This window comes from Dipodomys ordii, unplaced genomic scaffold (assembly GCF_000151885.1).
Source record: "Dipodomys ordii isolate 6190 unplaced genomic scaffold, Dord_2.0 Scaffold37, whole genome shotgun sequence".
Taxonomy (NCBI): Eukaryota; Metazoa; Chordata; class Mammalia; order Rodentia; family Heteromyidae; genus Dipodomys; species Dipodomys ordii.
In genome coordinates, this window is record NW_012267253.1 from 14,164,639 (window position 1) to 14,180,315 (window position 15,677).

Consider the following 15,677-nt stretch of genomic DNA (forward strand, 5'->3'; position numbering starts at 1 on the left):
AGCTCAAGTGGTAGAGCGCTCGCCTTGAGCTGAAGAGCTGAGGGACAGCGCCCAGGCCCAGAGTTCAAGCCCCACGACCAACCAAAAAAAAAAAATTAGTTAAGGGGAGAGGATAACAACAATATGACTTTTAAGTAAAAACTAAATTAAATCTGAGCATGGTGATATATGCCTGTAATCCCACCTCTGAGGTAGGAGGCTGAGGCAGCAGGCTGTTGAGTTCAAAGCCACAGAGCAAGTTCAAGGCCAGTCTAAGCTACATAGCAGCACCTGTTTCTAAAATAATAAATAAAAGTTGAATTTCAAAAATAAGAAATTTAAAAGACTAAGAACTTTTTGACAATTTACTAATATACTCACTTTTCTTCAAGTTGGTTCTTTCTTTTCTGGTGATACACTAAAGCTGTAGGCTTTGCTGTCAAAACTTTAAGTTTTCCATGAAGACAAAATGAAGTTCTTTGGTCTTTCTTTATTGTCTCAATAAAGGTATCATACTCTTTTTTGATTGAAGTAAGAATGGATTTGTAGGCAGTGACATACTCTATAACCTGAAATATGATTTGTCTGCCTATGGTACTGATTTATTAAAAAAAAACTACAGATCAAAAGCATTTCAAATAGCATTATATTTTTAATCAAACATTATTGTTAGAAATGTAAAATTTTACATCAAACTCAAACATAAGCAGGCACTAAAAATAGTATTTAATGCATACATGCTCTTTGTGGATCATTACAAAATACACTGAAATCTGTTTTTTGTTTCTATTTTTGTCATGGGACTTGAACTCTGGGCTGGTGCGGTCTCTGAGCTCTCCAGCTCAAGGCAAGCACTGTACCACTTGAGCCACAGTGCCACTTCTGGTTTTCAGTAGTTGGGATAAGATTCTCATGGACTTTCTTGCCTAGGCTGGCTTTGAACGCTGATCTTCAGATCTCAAGATCTCAGCCTCCTGAGTATCTAGGATCACAGGTGAGCCACTGGTACCCGCTCTTTTTTTTTCTGGTCCTGAACTCAGGGCTTGGGCGAGCCTCTTTGTGTTCAAGGTTAGTGCTCTACCACTTGAGACAAAGTGGCACTTTTGGCTTTTTCTGAGTAGTTTTGGAGGTAAGAGTCTCATGGACTTTTTCTGTCTGGGCTGGCTTCAAACCACAATCCTCAGATCTCAGTAGTGAGTAGTGAGATTCCAGTCATGAGCCACCAGTGCCCAGTGAAATCTTAAGAGAGGTATACAGAAATAAAAGTATATATAGAAATAAAATTGATCCAAATATTTCTCTGGAAGTCTATGCTACCACTGATCCCCACTGTGTTCTCTAGCTAGATAATACCCAGAGCCAGGCACTGGTGACTCACACCTATAATCCTACCTACTCAGGAGGCTGAGATCTGAGGATCAAGGTTCAAAGCCAGCCCAGGCAGGAAAGTCCGTGAGACTCTTATCTCCAATTAACCACCAGAAAACTGGAAGTGGCGCTGTAGCTCAAGTGGTAAAAGCACTTGTCCTGCACTTAAGAGGTGAGGGACAGTGCCCAAGCCCAGAGTTCAAGCCCCTCAACAACAACAACAACAAAGTTATCCAGAAGACACTGAATCTATCAAAAAAAATATGTTAGAAAGAGGTGGGCACTACTGGCATACAACCGTAAGCCTAGTTGCTTGGGACAATAAGATCTGAGGATCCTGGTTTGAGAAAAGCCAGCCAAGCTGAAAAGTCTGTGAGACTCTTATCTCCAGTTAAGCAGCAAAGAGCCAGAAGTGGAGCTGTGGCTCAAGTTGCTCACTTTGAGCAAAAAAACTCAAGGAAAGTGCATAGGTTGAATTCAAGCCCCAGAACCAGCATATGTACACACAAAAAGGATATTAGGAAACTATTAATCAGCAGCAAGTACCAGAAAAAGAGCATCTGAATATTTTTTGTTTTGTTTTTACAGAGCTATACCCCTATCCACCCAATTCAGGAAACTTTTATAGAATAGAGGCCACAGCTTTTTGGTCTTATACTAAGCAATGTGCTGCTCCTAGCCATCCTTCACTTCACTATGATAGTCTTCCAACAAGCCAAGACAACTCAGATTTATGGGGGAGCTAATACAACTGATCCTTGTCCATGGTAGTTTACTAAAAGAAACAGAAAATGCATTAGAGAATGCAAATATGGGGCTAGGAATGTGGCTTAGTGGTAGAGCGCTTGCCTAGCATGCATGAAGCCCTGGGTTTGATTCCTCAGTACCACATAAACAGAAAAAGCTGGATGTGGTGTTGTGGCTCAAGTGGTAGACTGCTAGCCTTGTACAAAAGAAGCTCAGGAATAGTGCTCAGGCCCTGAGTTCAAGCACCAGGAATGGCAACAACAACAAAAAGAATGTAAAGTTGGATACCACAGGAGGTAGAATACAACTGGCAATTCAGTCTGACCCACAAAAATACATTACTGTAGGGAATTTTACTCCCAAACCACATTTCTAGTATTCCTTGAAAATTCTGAGGTGTACTAATGTCCACTCTTTAATGGCAATAATAGCTAGAATATTATACTGGACTGGTTCTTCATTTTGCCAGTCTCTACTATTATTCCCTTATAGCCAGCCCATTTAACTCTTTATATTTCCTTCTTGGCCTCTACAAATATTGAAGTGTAAGACTCCAGAAACCCAAGAAAATACTTACTTGGTACATGGATTTTATAAGGAAGAGGAATGGCATGCATTTGTACAACTTACTTGTAAAGCTATCAGGAGCACAAAAGCTCCATCTAGTTGCCCCCATAAGACATTGGTTTCTGTAGAAGCTCACTCTTTTAGTTTTGGCCTTCCTTGTTTACTATATCTTTGACTCTCTACATTGTAGCCTCAACTTTGAGTATATTAGTTTCAGGCCCTCTCTGTTTTGAGTCAGGTGTAATTCTTCAAGTCAAATCACTTAAGACACGATTTTGTATTTGCTCTCCAGTTTCAAGTAGGTAGAGATGTAAATTGACCTATTATTTTCTGGTCAACTAGATCCTTCCAAGAGAGAAAGAATGTCAAAGGAAGTAAATAATTTGAATCAATCAAATCAGATTCAATTAAATAAAAAATCAAATGTGCAAAACGAATGAGGAAATAAAAAACCTACAAGAAAAAATTCTCCTTTCTAAAATTATTGTTTTCCATTTCAGATAATTCTCATTCCTGAATAGAATTATTATACAGATAAATATATGATTTACAATTAAGCAATGTACAAAATCTTAGAGGGATGAGAAAAGGGCAGAATGGGAAATACAAGTAGATTAAATACTTTTTATTTAACTTCATGTGTTTTCTATTAAGAATTAAATGTACCAATACCAACTGCAACATGACTTCACTGTAACTAGCTATTCTTACTTAAAGCAGACAGCTCTTCAGTAAGGAAATCAAGTGGTAGGCTGGGAATGTGGCTCAGTGGTAGAGCGTTTGTCTTGCATGCATGAGGCCCTAGGTCCCATTCCTCAGCACCACATAAACAAAAAGCCAGAAGTGGCACTGTGGCTCAAGTGGCAGAGTGCTAGCCTTGAACACAGAGCTCAGGGACAGTGCCTAGGCCCTGAGTTCAAGCCTCAGGACCAGCAAGAAAATCAAGTGGCAGCATTCAGGCATGCAAAGATAAGCAAGTCATATATATATACACACACACACACACACACACACACACACACACATACTTTGCTGATATCACACAAGCAAAACCTCAGCATTCTTGTTTTCTAAAACTGTTCTTATAAGCATACATAAATAATACAAGGGGGAAGGTTCATTATGATAATGCCATAGATTCAGCATGACTCAGCATGATAGATATGAAACATACTCAAGATACTACCATTATTTAAAATATATTCTAATATCTAAGACAAACAGCAGTATAATTGGTCACAACATATAAAATGAAGGAAATGTGCCAATGTACCAATTCTACAAGATGGTTTCTCTTCTGGATGATTTAAAAGGAAGGGAAGACTGGTTTATACTCTTACACATAAGTATCAGTACTACTCTGTGCTCACTTTTCCTTGAAGTAAGTCACTAAGTTTGTTTTATTGTGTCACTCCTGGGGCTTTAATTCAGGGCCTGGTGCTGTCCCTAAGCTTTTATGTTAAGGCTAGAATGTTACCACTTGGACTCTACTTCCAGCTTTCTGGGTAGTTAATTAGAGATAAGAGTCTCATGGGCTTTCTATCCTGGGCTGGCTTCGAACTGTGATAGGCAACTCTCAGCCTTCTGAGTAGCTAGGATTAGAGGCATGAGCCACAAAGATTTTATTTAGAAAAAAGTCAGACTCATAGTATATAATATTTTGACAATGAAGCAAAGAACTGAATCAGCCTATGGCTGTTTTGCTCAAAGACCAATAGTTTACTGAAGTCTTCAGGTAAGTACTACATTTGTGCAAAAAGGAAAAGATACTAATGTAATTTATTTATTGTCAGCGAATCTTCTGGGCAGGTGTAAAAAAACGAAAGCTAGGCAAATGGTAGGATAAATGAGAAAACTGCAATTTTTATGAGGGGAAATAATTATTTATAGTCACAAAAGGTAAAATCAAATTTGTTATGAAAAGTTATGTAATATTTTCTAATCTATTTCGATTATCCTCAATGTTAAGTTTCATCAGATCCCTTATTCTACCATATTTATTTATTTACTTACTTATTTATAGCATAGAATTGCCCATGGTAGCCTCCAACTCTTGGCCTTAAGGGATCTTCCAGTTTCAGACTCCCTAACAACTATGACTACAGGCATATGCCACCCCATATGGCTCTAGGTCTCAATTTAATATGCTAAATCAAATTCAAACCAAGATTTTAGTTGGCTTTGAGTTTTCTTTTATTTTGTAGAGCTGAGGACTGAACTCAGGGCCATCCTCACTGAGCGTAATCCCCAACCCTAAACTAAGATTTCAGTGGTACCACAAACAAACCCCCCAAATTAGGAACTACCAGGTTCTTGTTTACAACCCAATAAATTAGAGAACCCCTTAAGATGGGTCAAAATGATTATCAGAGGGCAAGCTGTTGATCAGAAATGTTGATCAGCTAAACTAATATAACTGATAACAGCTAGGAAATGTAAGTCCGGCAATCTCCATGCCTTCCTGAAAAACAGGTCAAAATTTGTCAAAATGACAAATAGAATATGGCCAAACAAGCAGTGGTATTAATTACCAAGGCAGGGGTGTCAGGTGCTAAACACAGATCGTTTCTACCCTGTGAAAACTAAAAACATTATACCTTATCAAACACATTTCGGTAAATGATGTAGTATTCATCAGCAGGTCCTTCCTCATTACAGCCCACCTTTTCAACTTCGGTAATTATGTATCTTTGCATACTTTCCAAAAATTCCTTGTCGCTTCTACTAAGGATAGGGGGGAGAACTGCATGTTTATTAATTTCCTGAACTGACATAAGTCCTACACACTGGTCACCAGAGAAAAGTAAGATTTCCACCTCCTTTTGCAACAAAGCCAAACACTGTGGTAGGCCTGAAAGAAAGAAAGAAACAAAAAACAGTTAAAGTTTAAAAATCCTAAATCAAGTATTCATATAAAAGGTGTTTACTCCCTTTGGGGGAATTTGTTTTAATCTATTTTGCAGCGAAAGCAGGAGATTTCTCTGCCAGAGTCCCAGAGCGCGTCCCGGGCTTGTGGACATGCAGCCCCTCACTAAATCGACACCACCACTTTGGAGACACCTCGCTCTTTTCCTGCCCCCTGCAACCTTTTCTCCCAGCATTTCTATCCTCGTTTCACTCCCGAATCCACTATTTTACCCCTAACCTTCCCCCTCACCTGAATCCCCCACTCCCCACGCCGACTCCAAAGCTTACAGACCGTAACTAAGCAGCCCGCATATGAATTGCATCTTGGGACTAGTAGTCCTAAGAAAGCAGTGGAAAACTACAATTCCCAGAATACACTCGCCTTTTCTCCCTCACGTTTCCCAGTCTCCATTCTCCCCCCCCACCCCCCACCTTCCCTTGCAAGAACCCTGTAGCCACGTCGACTGTATGAAGTCTTTACAAGGCATTAACAATGTGTTCATGTGTACTACTTCGACAGCATTCTGAGGACGACAGTGAGAAACGAGCCCAGACTTGGGAAGTGAAGCAAGGTTCCCGACACAATCTGGCACTCGATTAGACAGCCTTCACGGCTTCAGCCCGGCATTTGTCGTGGCCGCCTAAGGGGCGGAACCTTCAGACAGGAAACCCCGTGAGGCGGCGCGGCGCTCTTCCTTTCCGATCCGCCATCAGCGGTGAGCGTGCGCTCCCGGGTCGGCTCCGGAGGGTGGCTCGTGCGGCGTCCGCCCCGGCGTCCCCACAGCTAGCCAGTCTCTTCTTTTTCTTCCATTTCAGGTGGGACCACCGCCAGGATGCAGATTTTCGTCAAAACCCTTACGGGGAAAACCATCACACTCGAGGTACGGGCCCTGCGGTGCGAGGAGGCCGAGGCCCGAGCGAGGTCCTCGGGTGCACGTCGGGGCCAGGCCTGAGGGGACCGCCGCCGCCGGGCCTTCGAACACGCTCCGGACGGGGGTTCTGAAGGCTGGTCAGGCCGGCCTGGGAGGGGAGCGGAGCGGACGCGAGGGAGGGCTGGACCTGCACACTCCCCAGCGGTGCGAGCCCAGGGACGCCGGGCCTGCGCCGGAGGGCGCGCGCACGAGGCCCCGCGCCGCCCGCCCTGCGCTGGGGAGGAAGGTTCTTGGAGGGGCTTCCGCGGGGAGCATCTCCTCCCGGATTTGGTTCCGTGTCCGTCGCGGTCCTTGTTTCTTAGCTGCAACCAATATACTTTTGTCTTTTAAAACTCCGTAGGTTGAACCCTCGGATACGATAGAAAATGTAAAGGCCAAGATCCAGGATAAGGAAGGCAAGTAATGTTTTGTTCCCAGTAATATTAGCCTGTGGAGCCAAGTCTCAGTAGGGTGGAAGGTCAGAGTGACAATGCTTCGCGGTAGTGACAGTAAACGAACACCTAGAGTTTCTGCAGATCAGTTATCATGGGTTTTGATGAGTTATTTCTCCTGTTTTTAATTTACAAGGTTAACGTGGTTAAGTTTGCAAGAATGTCTGAGCACTTAGAAATATGTTTTCTTGTAATTTTATACTATTTAGGATCGTTGTTTTGTAAATCTAGAGTGAATAACTTGCTCTGCTGAAATTTTCTTAATTAGGAATTCCACCTGATCAGCAAAGACTAATCTTTGCTGGTAAGCAGCTGGAAGATGGAAGAACTTTATCCGACTACAACATCCAAAAGGTTTGTTACCTCAAAATCTTAAGCAGTCCTATTATAGATTCACTAATCCAATAATAAGTGCCTGGCTCATTCCCTGTTTCATTAACAGGAGTCCACTCTTCATCTAGTATTGAGACTTAGGGGTGGTGCTAAGAAAAGGAAGAAGAAGTCTTACACCACTCCTAAGAAGAACAAGCATAAGAGAAAGAAGGTTAAATTGGCTGTCCTGAAATACTACAAGGTGTGTTGAATTGTTCCATGCAAAAGTTCTGAGTTTCGGTTTTTGCTTCTATTTACCACTTGGAAAATACAGTTAGTGTCCACAATCTCTAGCTGTAAAAACTTTTGGCAGGAGGGGGAGGTGGGGCAGTCGGGAGCTTGAACTCTGGGCCCTGAACACTCCCTGAGCTCTTCTCAAGACCAGCATTCTACCACTTTAGCCACAGTGCCACTTCCGGTTTTCTGGTGGTCAATTCAAGATCAGTCTCACAGACCTTCCTGTCTGGGCTGGCTTTGAACCGCAATCCTTAGATCTCAGGCTCCAGAAATTTATGGTTACTACGATGGTTTTCACTTACAAGACATGGGTTAAAAGTCTTTAAGCCAAGTTTTACAATGTTTTGTATAAGTCTCCTACAAGAAATTTTGTGTTTTTCAGGTGGATGAGAATGGCAAAATTAGCCGTCTTCGTCGAGAGTGCCCTTCAGATGAATGTGGTGCTGGGGTTTTTATGGCTAGCCACTTTGACAGGCATTACTGTGGCAAGTGTTGTCTCACTTACTGTTTCAACAAGCCAGAAGACAAGTGATTGTGTATGAATTAATAAAAGGCATAATCTAACATTTAATTGTGTTTTATTGAATACTTGAATAATGGTTTGGCATCAAATTGGCTGTCACATCATTTCCTTTGATAATGCCTTTGATGACCACTGCTGTCATGTGAAATATGACCTGTTGGGATTGTGACCCAGTGATTGTGGATACCCCTGACATGTTCAGAAAGGACATGTTTTCACTTATTAGAAAGTAGAGTGGTAATAAAGTTGGATATATATTTTAATGTCAGCTGTCCATAAATATAACCCAGTTTTTATTTCTGTCACTTCAGTGAGTACAGATGATTTTCAGTCAGACAGTTCCTTATGGGAGATGGCTCTTTACTTTGCGACAAGTTTATAATATTGGATCTAAATTGTTAACTTGGAAATACACATCCAGTCTCAGCATTTTGTTTTTAAGAGAAAATTACAGGTCAACATTAAAATGTGAACTCAGGATTTTAAGCTAGGGTGGTATGAAATTTTTTGGCAGATGGTTGGTCTTTTTACCCAAGTATTTGTAGGTAGAGGCATCCTTGATATTTCCTGTTTCTGTAATTCTTAGGCAGTTCTAAGTATTTGTCGGTTGTGGGGCTTGAACTCTGGATCTGGGCGCTATCCCTCAGCTCTTCAGCTCAAGGCAAGTGCTCTACCACTTGAGCCACAGCACCACTTCTGGTTTTCTGAGTGGTTTATTGGAGATAAGAATCTCACAGGCTTTCCTGCCAGGTTTGGCTTTGAACTGTGATCCTCAGATGTTAACTCCCTGAGTAACTAGGATTACAGGCATGAGCCACCGGTGCCCACCTGCTAAAGTATTTTAACAGTATAAAGCAATAGGTTTTTTTTCAATCTTTACTCAAAATGAATGGCCCAAGTTATAAGAGCCACCAAGTTTACTATATAGGAAAGGACATTTTAGCATTGATAATTTTGATGTAAATTTAAAATCCTGGATCCCAGGAAGTCTTAGCTGGAACTTGCTTTTCTTCATAACAAATGATTTCATCTCCCACTTTAAATTCTACTTTTTCTTCATCTAAACTGAGGCCACAGTCCATCCCAGTTTTGATGACTGAAGTGTCATCTTTATGGTGTTTCAGTGAGGTTAATGATCCTTTAAAAAAAGAAAAACAGTACATTCAAATAACTCATTAAAAGTGTAGCGTGGTATTAAATACATAAAATTTTAAAAATCAGAAGTTTAAAGACAAATTGTAGCAGAAGATAAATTTCCCATTAAAAAAAATAAGACTGCAAATGTTTGGCTCATTGCAGGGAAACTTAGGAAATAGTAAGGAGAGTTAAAAATTAGAAGCAGTCTAGGATTTTGTGGGAAAGAGGAATGGATTTCAGAAGGCTACACAATCGGTTTGGCGATGATGTATTATAGACTGATGCTGGGCTCGGTAGCTCGGACCTATAATGCTATTTGGATGACAGATTGGATCACAGGCCAGTAGGGCTCAAGACTGCACCTCAAACAATGCCTGGGTAAGATGGCTAGTTTTCGCAGTAATACGGGTAAGCATACAGGTAGAAGTCCAGGCTGGCCAGGGCACAACTCCAGACCATACCTAGAAAATAGCCAATGGGAAAAGGTGTGGAGGTGTGGTTTCAGTGGTAAAGCACCTGCTTAACAAGTGTGAGGCCCTGAGTTCCATCTCTAGCAACACAAAGAAAAAAACAGTAGTAATGCTTACCCTTCCAAATGACATGTCCATTACGGATTAATTTAAATTTTTTTTGTTTTTCCAATTGTCCCTTTTGGACTCTGCAGCCAGCAACAGGAATTTTTTTCTTCCCTTCTGTTATAAAGAAGGTAGCTAGTATAGAAGCTTCACCTTTAAGAAAAGAAGAATGTTAACATGGGAAACTAAGGATTCTGATAATGTTTGACGTTCTACAGTATAAGAATTAAAAATAGTAATTCAAAAACACTGCTTTGACACCAATTTTTAAATAAAGCATCCTCAAGTGATTTGTCTGTTCCATGAAAACCTAGCGTTAAGCTTTCTTTCAATTTGGTTTCTGTCATTTCCAGATTTAAATCAAGACGTTTTTATATCCATTAATCAATACTAATTCTATAACTCAGTTTTCCTACAACAACAAATTCAATAACAGGTTTGTTACCAATTTTTGAGGAATTTACCTGACATTTTCCAAACTGTTCTTAGTGTAAGAACACATAAACCTCCAATTAACCAGCAAAAAGCAAGAGGTAGAGCCAAGCAAGAGCAAGAGGCCTGTAGTTCAAGCCCCAGTACAGGTGTGTACACACATACACACACACACACACACTACAGGTGTGTACACACACACATCAATTGAATAAGTTCCAGATTAAGGTGGAGGAGAAAGGGAATATATGATACAGGCAATGAATTAATGTACACTGTACACATCTGTGGCATCAGAGTGAAACTGCTTTGCACTATTAATGTGTGCTAAAAAAAATCAACTAACATTAAAATTGTCCCATTGCACTCAAATGCTGCTTTCTATAATGCCTTAGGTGTCAGCTCAGAGAGAAGAGCTGAAGCACACATATATAAGTCACCAAGAAATCAGCATCAAGCCCAAGGGAGGGGATATGGGCGGAGCTTCATGCTATTAAAAAATGCCCTCAGGATTCCATTGGGCTCCTGTTTGGAACTCCTCTCTTGAAAGGGCTCACTATTTTTGCTGCTTTACTTTCAAATAGCCTTGCTCTGTCTGCTTAAAAAAATGTTTTAGAATAAATGAAACTAAAGAGACCTAACAATGAAATATAATCCGACGCTGGACTATGGGAAAATATATACTTAATATATTTAGCATTTAAACTCGAAAGTTTTCATGGCATATTGCTCCAGTCCAAAAACAAATCAATGGCTCTCTTGATACTGTTAAATTTTATGTATTAAGCCAGGTGCCGGTGGCTCATGCCTGTAATCCTAGCTACTCAGAGAGCTGAGATCTGAGGATCACAGTTCAAAGGCAGACAGGGCAAGAAAGTCTCTCTTATCTCCAATTAACCACTAGAAAACAGGAAGTGGCACTATGGCTCAAGTGGCAGAGGTCATGCCTTGAGCTGGGCCAGCACCCAGGCCCAGAGTTCAAGCCCCACAACCGATTAAATAAATAACAATTAGGTTCTTCATTTCTAAGCTTGAGAGCAAGTTCTTAGATGTTTTGTCTATCTCCTTGAGGTTAAATTAAGTACAATGTGTGGTACAGGGCATATGTTTATAACATATTAAGTATCTATGAATTCTCATGGTAGTAATTTTTTTTAGTACATAGTACGTGGAACAGTGGAAACATTTCCCCTAATTTTTGCTTTCAAGTACTATTTACACTTAAGATAAACATGCTAAAAAGTAATATTCAGCCAACACTTACCTATTGGGTGTTCTTCTACTATGCAGGGCAATCTACTGCTCAGTTCCTCTTTCAAATCTTCAATAAGACGATAAATGATTTTGTGGAGTTTAATTTTTACTCCTTTTCTTGCAGCTGACTGCTGGATAGCATTATTTGCATCCACATTAAAGCCATATATAACCCCTGGTAAACAAAAACATAATCACTAAAGTAGTATAAATATCATTTCTCTTTTAGCAGAAACTTAAATCTAAATTTCCTCCCATGTAATTACATAGCAACAGCAACTCAGTACATGAGAAATTATGTTTTTTCTTATAAAAGCTAGTACAGTTTCAGATTATTGGATGAACAGTCCACATTATAAACTTAATAAAAAAACTTTCTGAAAAGCCAAGCAATGAAAGACATTTTAAATCTACTCATTCAAGAAACATTATGTTAAAGGCCCATAATGTCTAGGCAGTATGCTAAATTAATTTTTAGTTTTATAACAAAATGATCATAACTAAGATTTTTTATTTTAATTAAAATTATATTTTTTAGTTAAAACACTGCAATTTTGTGGTTTATGATGTTCAAAAATAGTGATTTAAATGGTAACATTTAAGTTATTCTAAAAAGCCAAATACTTTTATGGAAATAACATCTACCAAAGAATAGATGATCTATCTAATTAACTGCAAATAGTTTAGGGGAAAAAGGAAGCCAAAGCAATATACTATTGTCTCAAATAAAATGAATGAAAAGAATTAAGAAAAACACAATTACCTCAAAGCCTTATTAAATCCTTTCTTGTCTACTAGATGCCAGGCTACACAAGTGCTTAATAAGTATTTCAAATTTGCCACGCACTGGTGGCTCAACACCTGTAATCCTAGCTACTCAGGAGACTGAGATCTGAGGATCATGGTTTGAAGCCAGACCAGGCAGGAGCGTCCATGAGACTCTTATCTATAAGTAGTAACAGAAAAAAAGCTGGAAGTGATGCTGTGGCTCAAGTGGTAGGGCACTAGCCTTGAGCAAAAAGGCGCTCAGGGAAAGCACCCAGGCCCAGAGTTTAAGCTCCAATACTTCAAATTCATCATTTCTGAAAGTATCTTTTCAATAGTAGAGATGACATCTAATTGTAGTCAAATCAGGTTATAAATCACCTCCTTTCTAAATGATTCATAATTACTCAACACTTGATGCTTTGCTGGTTATTGGATCTATTTAAGTGATGGTGGTGAGACAGCTTTTTGTGTAACTTAACTAATAATGACAGTATCCCTATCTTCTAGGCATTTAAATCTAAAAGAAGCTTTTCCTATAAATGGAAGGGGAATTTAAAAAAAAAAAAGTGAGATAAAGGACAAAGAGTGAACCACTGCAACGGTGATACTTCTTCAACTTGGGGGATGGGACTCAGGGGGGAGGGAAAGTGGGAGAAAACCAGGGAGAGGGTAACACTGTTGGACAAGAAATGTACTCATTACCTTAAGTAACTGTATATCACCCTTACAATTAAATTTTTAAAAAAGACTTACAAAGTTACCAATTAACAAAAATAGGTAGCTAAAAGTAAAAAGATGAAGGAAAGTATAACAGTTATAGGAACACTCAAAAAGTCAAGACTGATGAAACAGAACTAACCTTGAACAGCGTGAGAATTGGGGAGAGGGGGCAGTAACGTTACTTAAACAAACCCTACTGGTTCTTGAATTGCTCCTCAAGGTTGCAGAAAGCCATGACAAGTGCAGCTATGGCTGCAAACTGGACTAGAGTAGAAAGGGTGATGCTGACAGGAACGTTAGGGTGACAAGCCAAGCAACAAGACAGAAGTAAGTGGTTCATAATGTGATCTAGGGAACAGCTAAACACATAGTAAACAGAATTCTTACCATGAAATGTTTTGGCAAAGTTAATATCATTTTCAGTAATATCACCCACTCCAAAATGTACCAATTCTAGTTCACACTCGTGTGAGACATCATAAGTATCCATAATGTTCAAAATGGCCTCAACAGAACCATCAACATCACCTAAATAAAGCAAAAGGTTTAAATAGGTGCAAGAGATCAGCATTAACAGATACAAAAATTACAATAATGAGCTGGGTGCTAGTGGCTCATGCCTGCAATCTTAGCTACGCAGAAGGCTGAGATCTAAGGACTGCGGGTTCAAAGTCAGCCCAGGCAGGAAAGTCCGTGAGACCCTTATCTCCAATAAACCAGCAGAAACCTGTGATAGATAGAGCACTAGACTTGAGCAAAAGAACTGAGGGACAACGCCCAGGCCCAGAGTTCAAGCCCCATGACCAAAAATAAATAAATAAATAAAACAATTACAATAATCTATTTAAAGCCATGACAAGAATAAGTTTTACCAACAAAAGCACTTTTATTTACCAGTAAAACCATTATTTATTTTATAAATATCTACTAATAAACAGGTTAAGACTCGTGGACCATGACTATAATTCCAGCTACTCAAAAGCAGAGAACCAGAAGATTGAAATTTGAGGTTAGCTTGGGCAAAAAATTAGTGAGAACCCTATCAACATGAATGCTCAGAAAGGAGGATCAAGGTCCAAGTCAGCCCAGGTAAAAACATAAAAACCTATCTTTAAATAACTAAAGTAAGAAGGGCTAAAGGCTCCAGAGGTAGAGTGATTGACAAGTACAAGATCCTGAGTTCAAACCTCAGTGCCACAAATAAATAAAGTATAATAAAACAAAGGACATTTATGACAAAATCATCAAGAGGCAGAAAAATGCCTCTTAAAAAACAGAAATAACTTTCAATTGAATTGAAGGGTTTTCCAGTGGAGGAAGGGATGGAATTGTAGCACCTGGAGAGGCTGTGGAAGGAAAATGGTAACTTCAAGGTCAAGCTGACCTACATAGCAAGACTCTGTCTAAAATAAAATAAAAGGTCCAGAAAGTGGTGCTGTGGCTCAAAGTGGTAGAACACTAGACTTGAGCTGAAGAACTCAGGGACAGTGCCCAGAGTTCAAGCCCCCTGACCAACAACAATAAAAATGAAACAGAAGGTCCAAATTAGCTGTGGGAATAAAGATACACAGATATTAAAAAAACTGAGTTTTAAAGTAAAATCTTTTAAAAACACACCTTTAACAATTATAGGAAGTACATTTGAATCTCTTTCAACTTTTTCTTTTGGCTTTAAGTTTTTATGTTCTTTTTTTTCAAGGTACTTTTTATAGGATATCTTCTTCCAGTGCAAAGTGCCATATTGTTCACGGGCTGTCTGATACGCTTCTTGATGTTCCTTCCGCTTTTCTTCTATTATTTTTAGATCTTCTTTATTTTTCTCCTGTTCTTGTTCAAACTTCCTCCAGTCAATAACTTCACGTGCCCTTGACTTCACAGGGGGAAAGCTGGCATCAATGAATGAAACAGACACTAACACCTGCTAGGCTAAACATGTGTGTTCTCAAGATAAACTCATAGTATGAAACCCCTGATTTTATAATTACAAGAAACTTAAATTTTTTAACTTGGTAACTTTGAATATGATTGAGACAATTAAATTTTAAATTTAAAATAATATAGTATTCAAAACAGCATGCCTGGCCCCCTCATGTGATATGAACAGTACAGATTGATATTTGAAACCATTATACATTTAGCATAGAAATATATATAGTAACATACAGAATCTGTACCTCAGATTCTACTTCAAGAATTTCATCTCCTGCAGAAGGAAGGTCTCTCCAGCCTACAATTCCCACTGGCATGCTAGGATAGGCCTCATTGATTGTTTTTCCATTTTCATCAAACATCAAGCGTACTTTTGCCCAACACTTTCCAGCAACCAGAACTGAGCCTTTTCTCAAAGTTCCTCTTTGAATTATAGCTGTTGTAATGGGACTAAAATGAATATAAAAGTAAATATTCTTAATGCCATAATCACAATATAATTGTTTCTTTTTGTTGCTCCTTTAAAAAAATTGTTACTATAAAGGTGATATACAGAGGGGTTACAGTTACATAAGTCCCTCACTCTCTAAGCAAAGATATCATTATGAGGTTTAAAAAATATACATATGGGGCTGGGAAGGTGGCTCAGTGGTAGAGCACTTGCCTTGCATGCCTGAGGCCCTGGGTTCAATTCCTCAGCACCACATAAGCAAAAGAAAAAAGCCGGAAGTGGCACTGTGGCTCAAGTGGTAGAGTGCTAGCCTTGAGCTGAAGAGCTGAGGGACAGCGCCCAGGCCCA

The 15,677-nt window shown here is 39.5% G+C and overlaps 3 protein-coding genes across 7 annotated transcripts in view; 1 reads left to right on the plus strand and 2 right to left on the minus strand.

Annotated features, from left to right (window-relative positions):
- Positions 1-5,891, minus strand: part of Clhc1 (clathrin heavy chain linker domain containing 1) — a 36,023-nt gene extending 30,132 nt beyond the window's left edge. The window contains exons 1-3 of one of the 2 annotated variants that reach the window (XM_013017995.1): positions 5,819-5,891; positions 5,259-5,512; positions 361-548 (exon numbers count right to left, since the gene is read on the minus strand). In XM_013017995.1, the coding sequence (XP_012873449.1) occupies positions 361-548; positions 5,259-5,435 (365 nt within the window). In that variant the 5' untranslated portion in view covers positions 5,436-5,512; positions 5,819-5,891. Of the gene's footprint in view, positions 1-360; positions 549-5,258; positions 5,513-5,818 lie in introns of those variants that run through there. The other variant, XM_013017996.1, reaches the window with a different exon arrangement.
- A 358-nt stretch (positions 5,892-6,249) lies between these two features.
- On the plus strand, positions 6,250-8,111 carry Rps27a (ribosomal protein S27a). The gene is made up of 6 exons (XM_013017997.1): positions 6,250-6,284; positions 6,385-6,449; positions 6,841-6,895; positions 7,200-7,285; positions 7,374-7,505; positions 7,923-8,111. Exons 2-6 carry the CDS (start codon positions 6,402-6,404, stop codon positions 8,070-8,072), a joined length of 471 nt encoding a protein of 156 aa, XP_012873451.1. The 5' UTR covers positions 6,250-6,284; positions 6,385-6,401; the 3' UTR covers positions 8,073-8,111.
- Positions 8,112-8,902: 791 nt separating this feature from the next.
- Positions 8,903-15,677, minus strand: part of Mtif2 (mitochondrial translational initiation factor 2) — a 23,720-nt gene continuing 16,945 nt past the window's right edge. For 2 of the 4 annotated variants that reach the window (XM_013017998.1, XM_013017999.1), the window contains exons 9-14: positions 15,124-15,328; positions 14,567-14,819; positions 13,337-13,477; positions 11,472-11,636; positions 9,788-9,928; positions 8,903-9,201 (exon numbers count right to left, since the gene is read on the minus strand). In XM_013017998.1, the coding sequence (XP_012873452.1) occupies positions 9,029-9,201; positions 9,788-9,928; positions 11,472-11,636; positions 13,337-13,477; positions 14,567-14,819; positions 15,124-15,328 (1,078 nt within the window). In that variant the 3' untranslated portion in view covers positions 8,903-9,028. Of the gene's footprint in view, positions 9,202-9,504; positions 9,662-9,787; positions 9,929-11,471; positions 11,637-13,336; positions 13,478-14,566; positions 14,820-15,123; positions 15,329-15,677 lie in introns of all 4 variants that reach the window. The other 2 variants (XM_013018001.1, XR_001175136.1) reach the window with 2 other exon arrangements.

Bases quoted from the DNA above. Each gene is read 5' to 3' on its own strand.
- Rps27a (XM_013017997.1), top strand. From the start codon at position 6,402: ATGCAGATTTTCGTCAAAACCCTTACGGGGAAAACCATCACACTCGAG. The intron at 6,450-6,840 runs GTACGGGCCCTG...AAAACTCCGTAG, and splicing joins GGAAAACCATCACACTCGAG to GTTGAACCCTCGGATACGAT. The intron at 6,896-7,199 runs GCAAGTAATGTT...TTTCTTAATTAG, and splicing joins CAAGATCCAGGATAAGGAAG to GAATTCCACCTGATCAGCAA.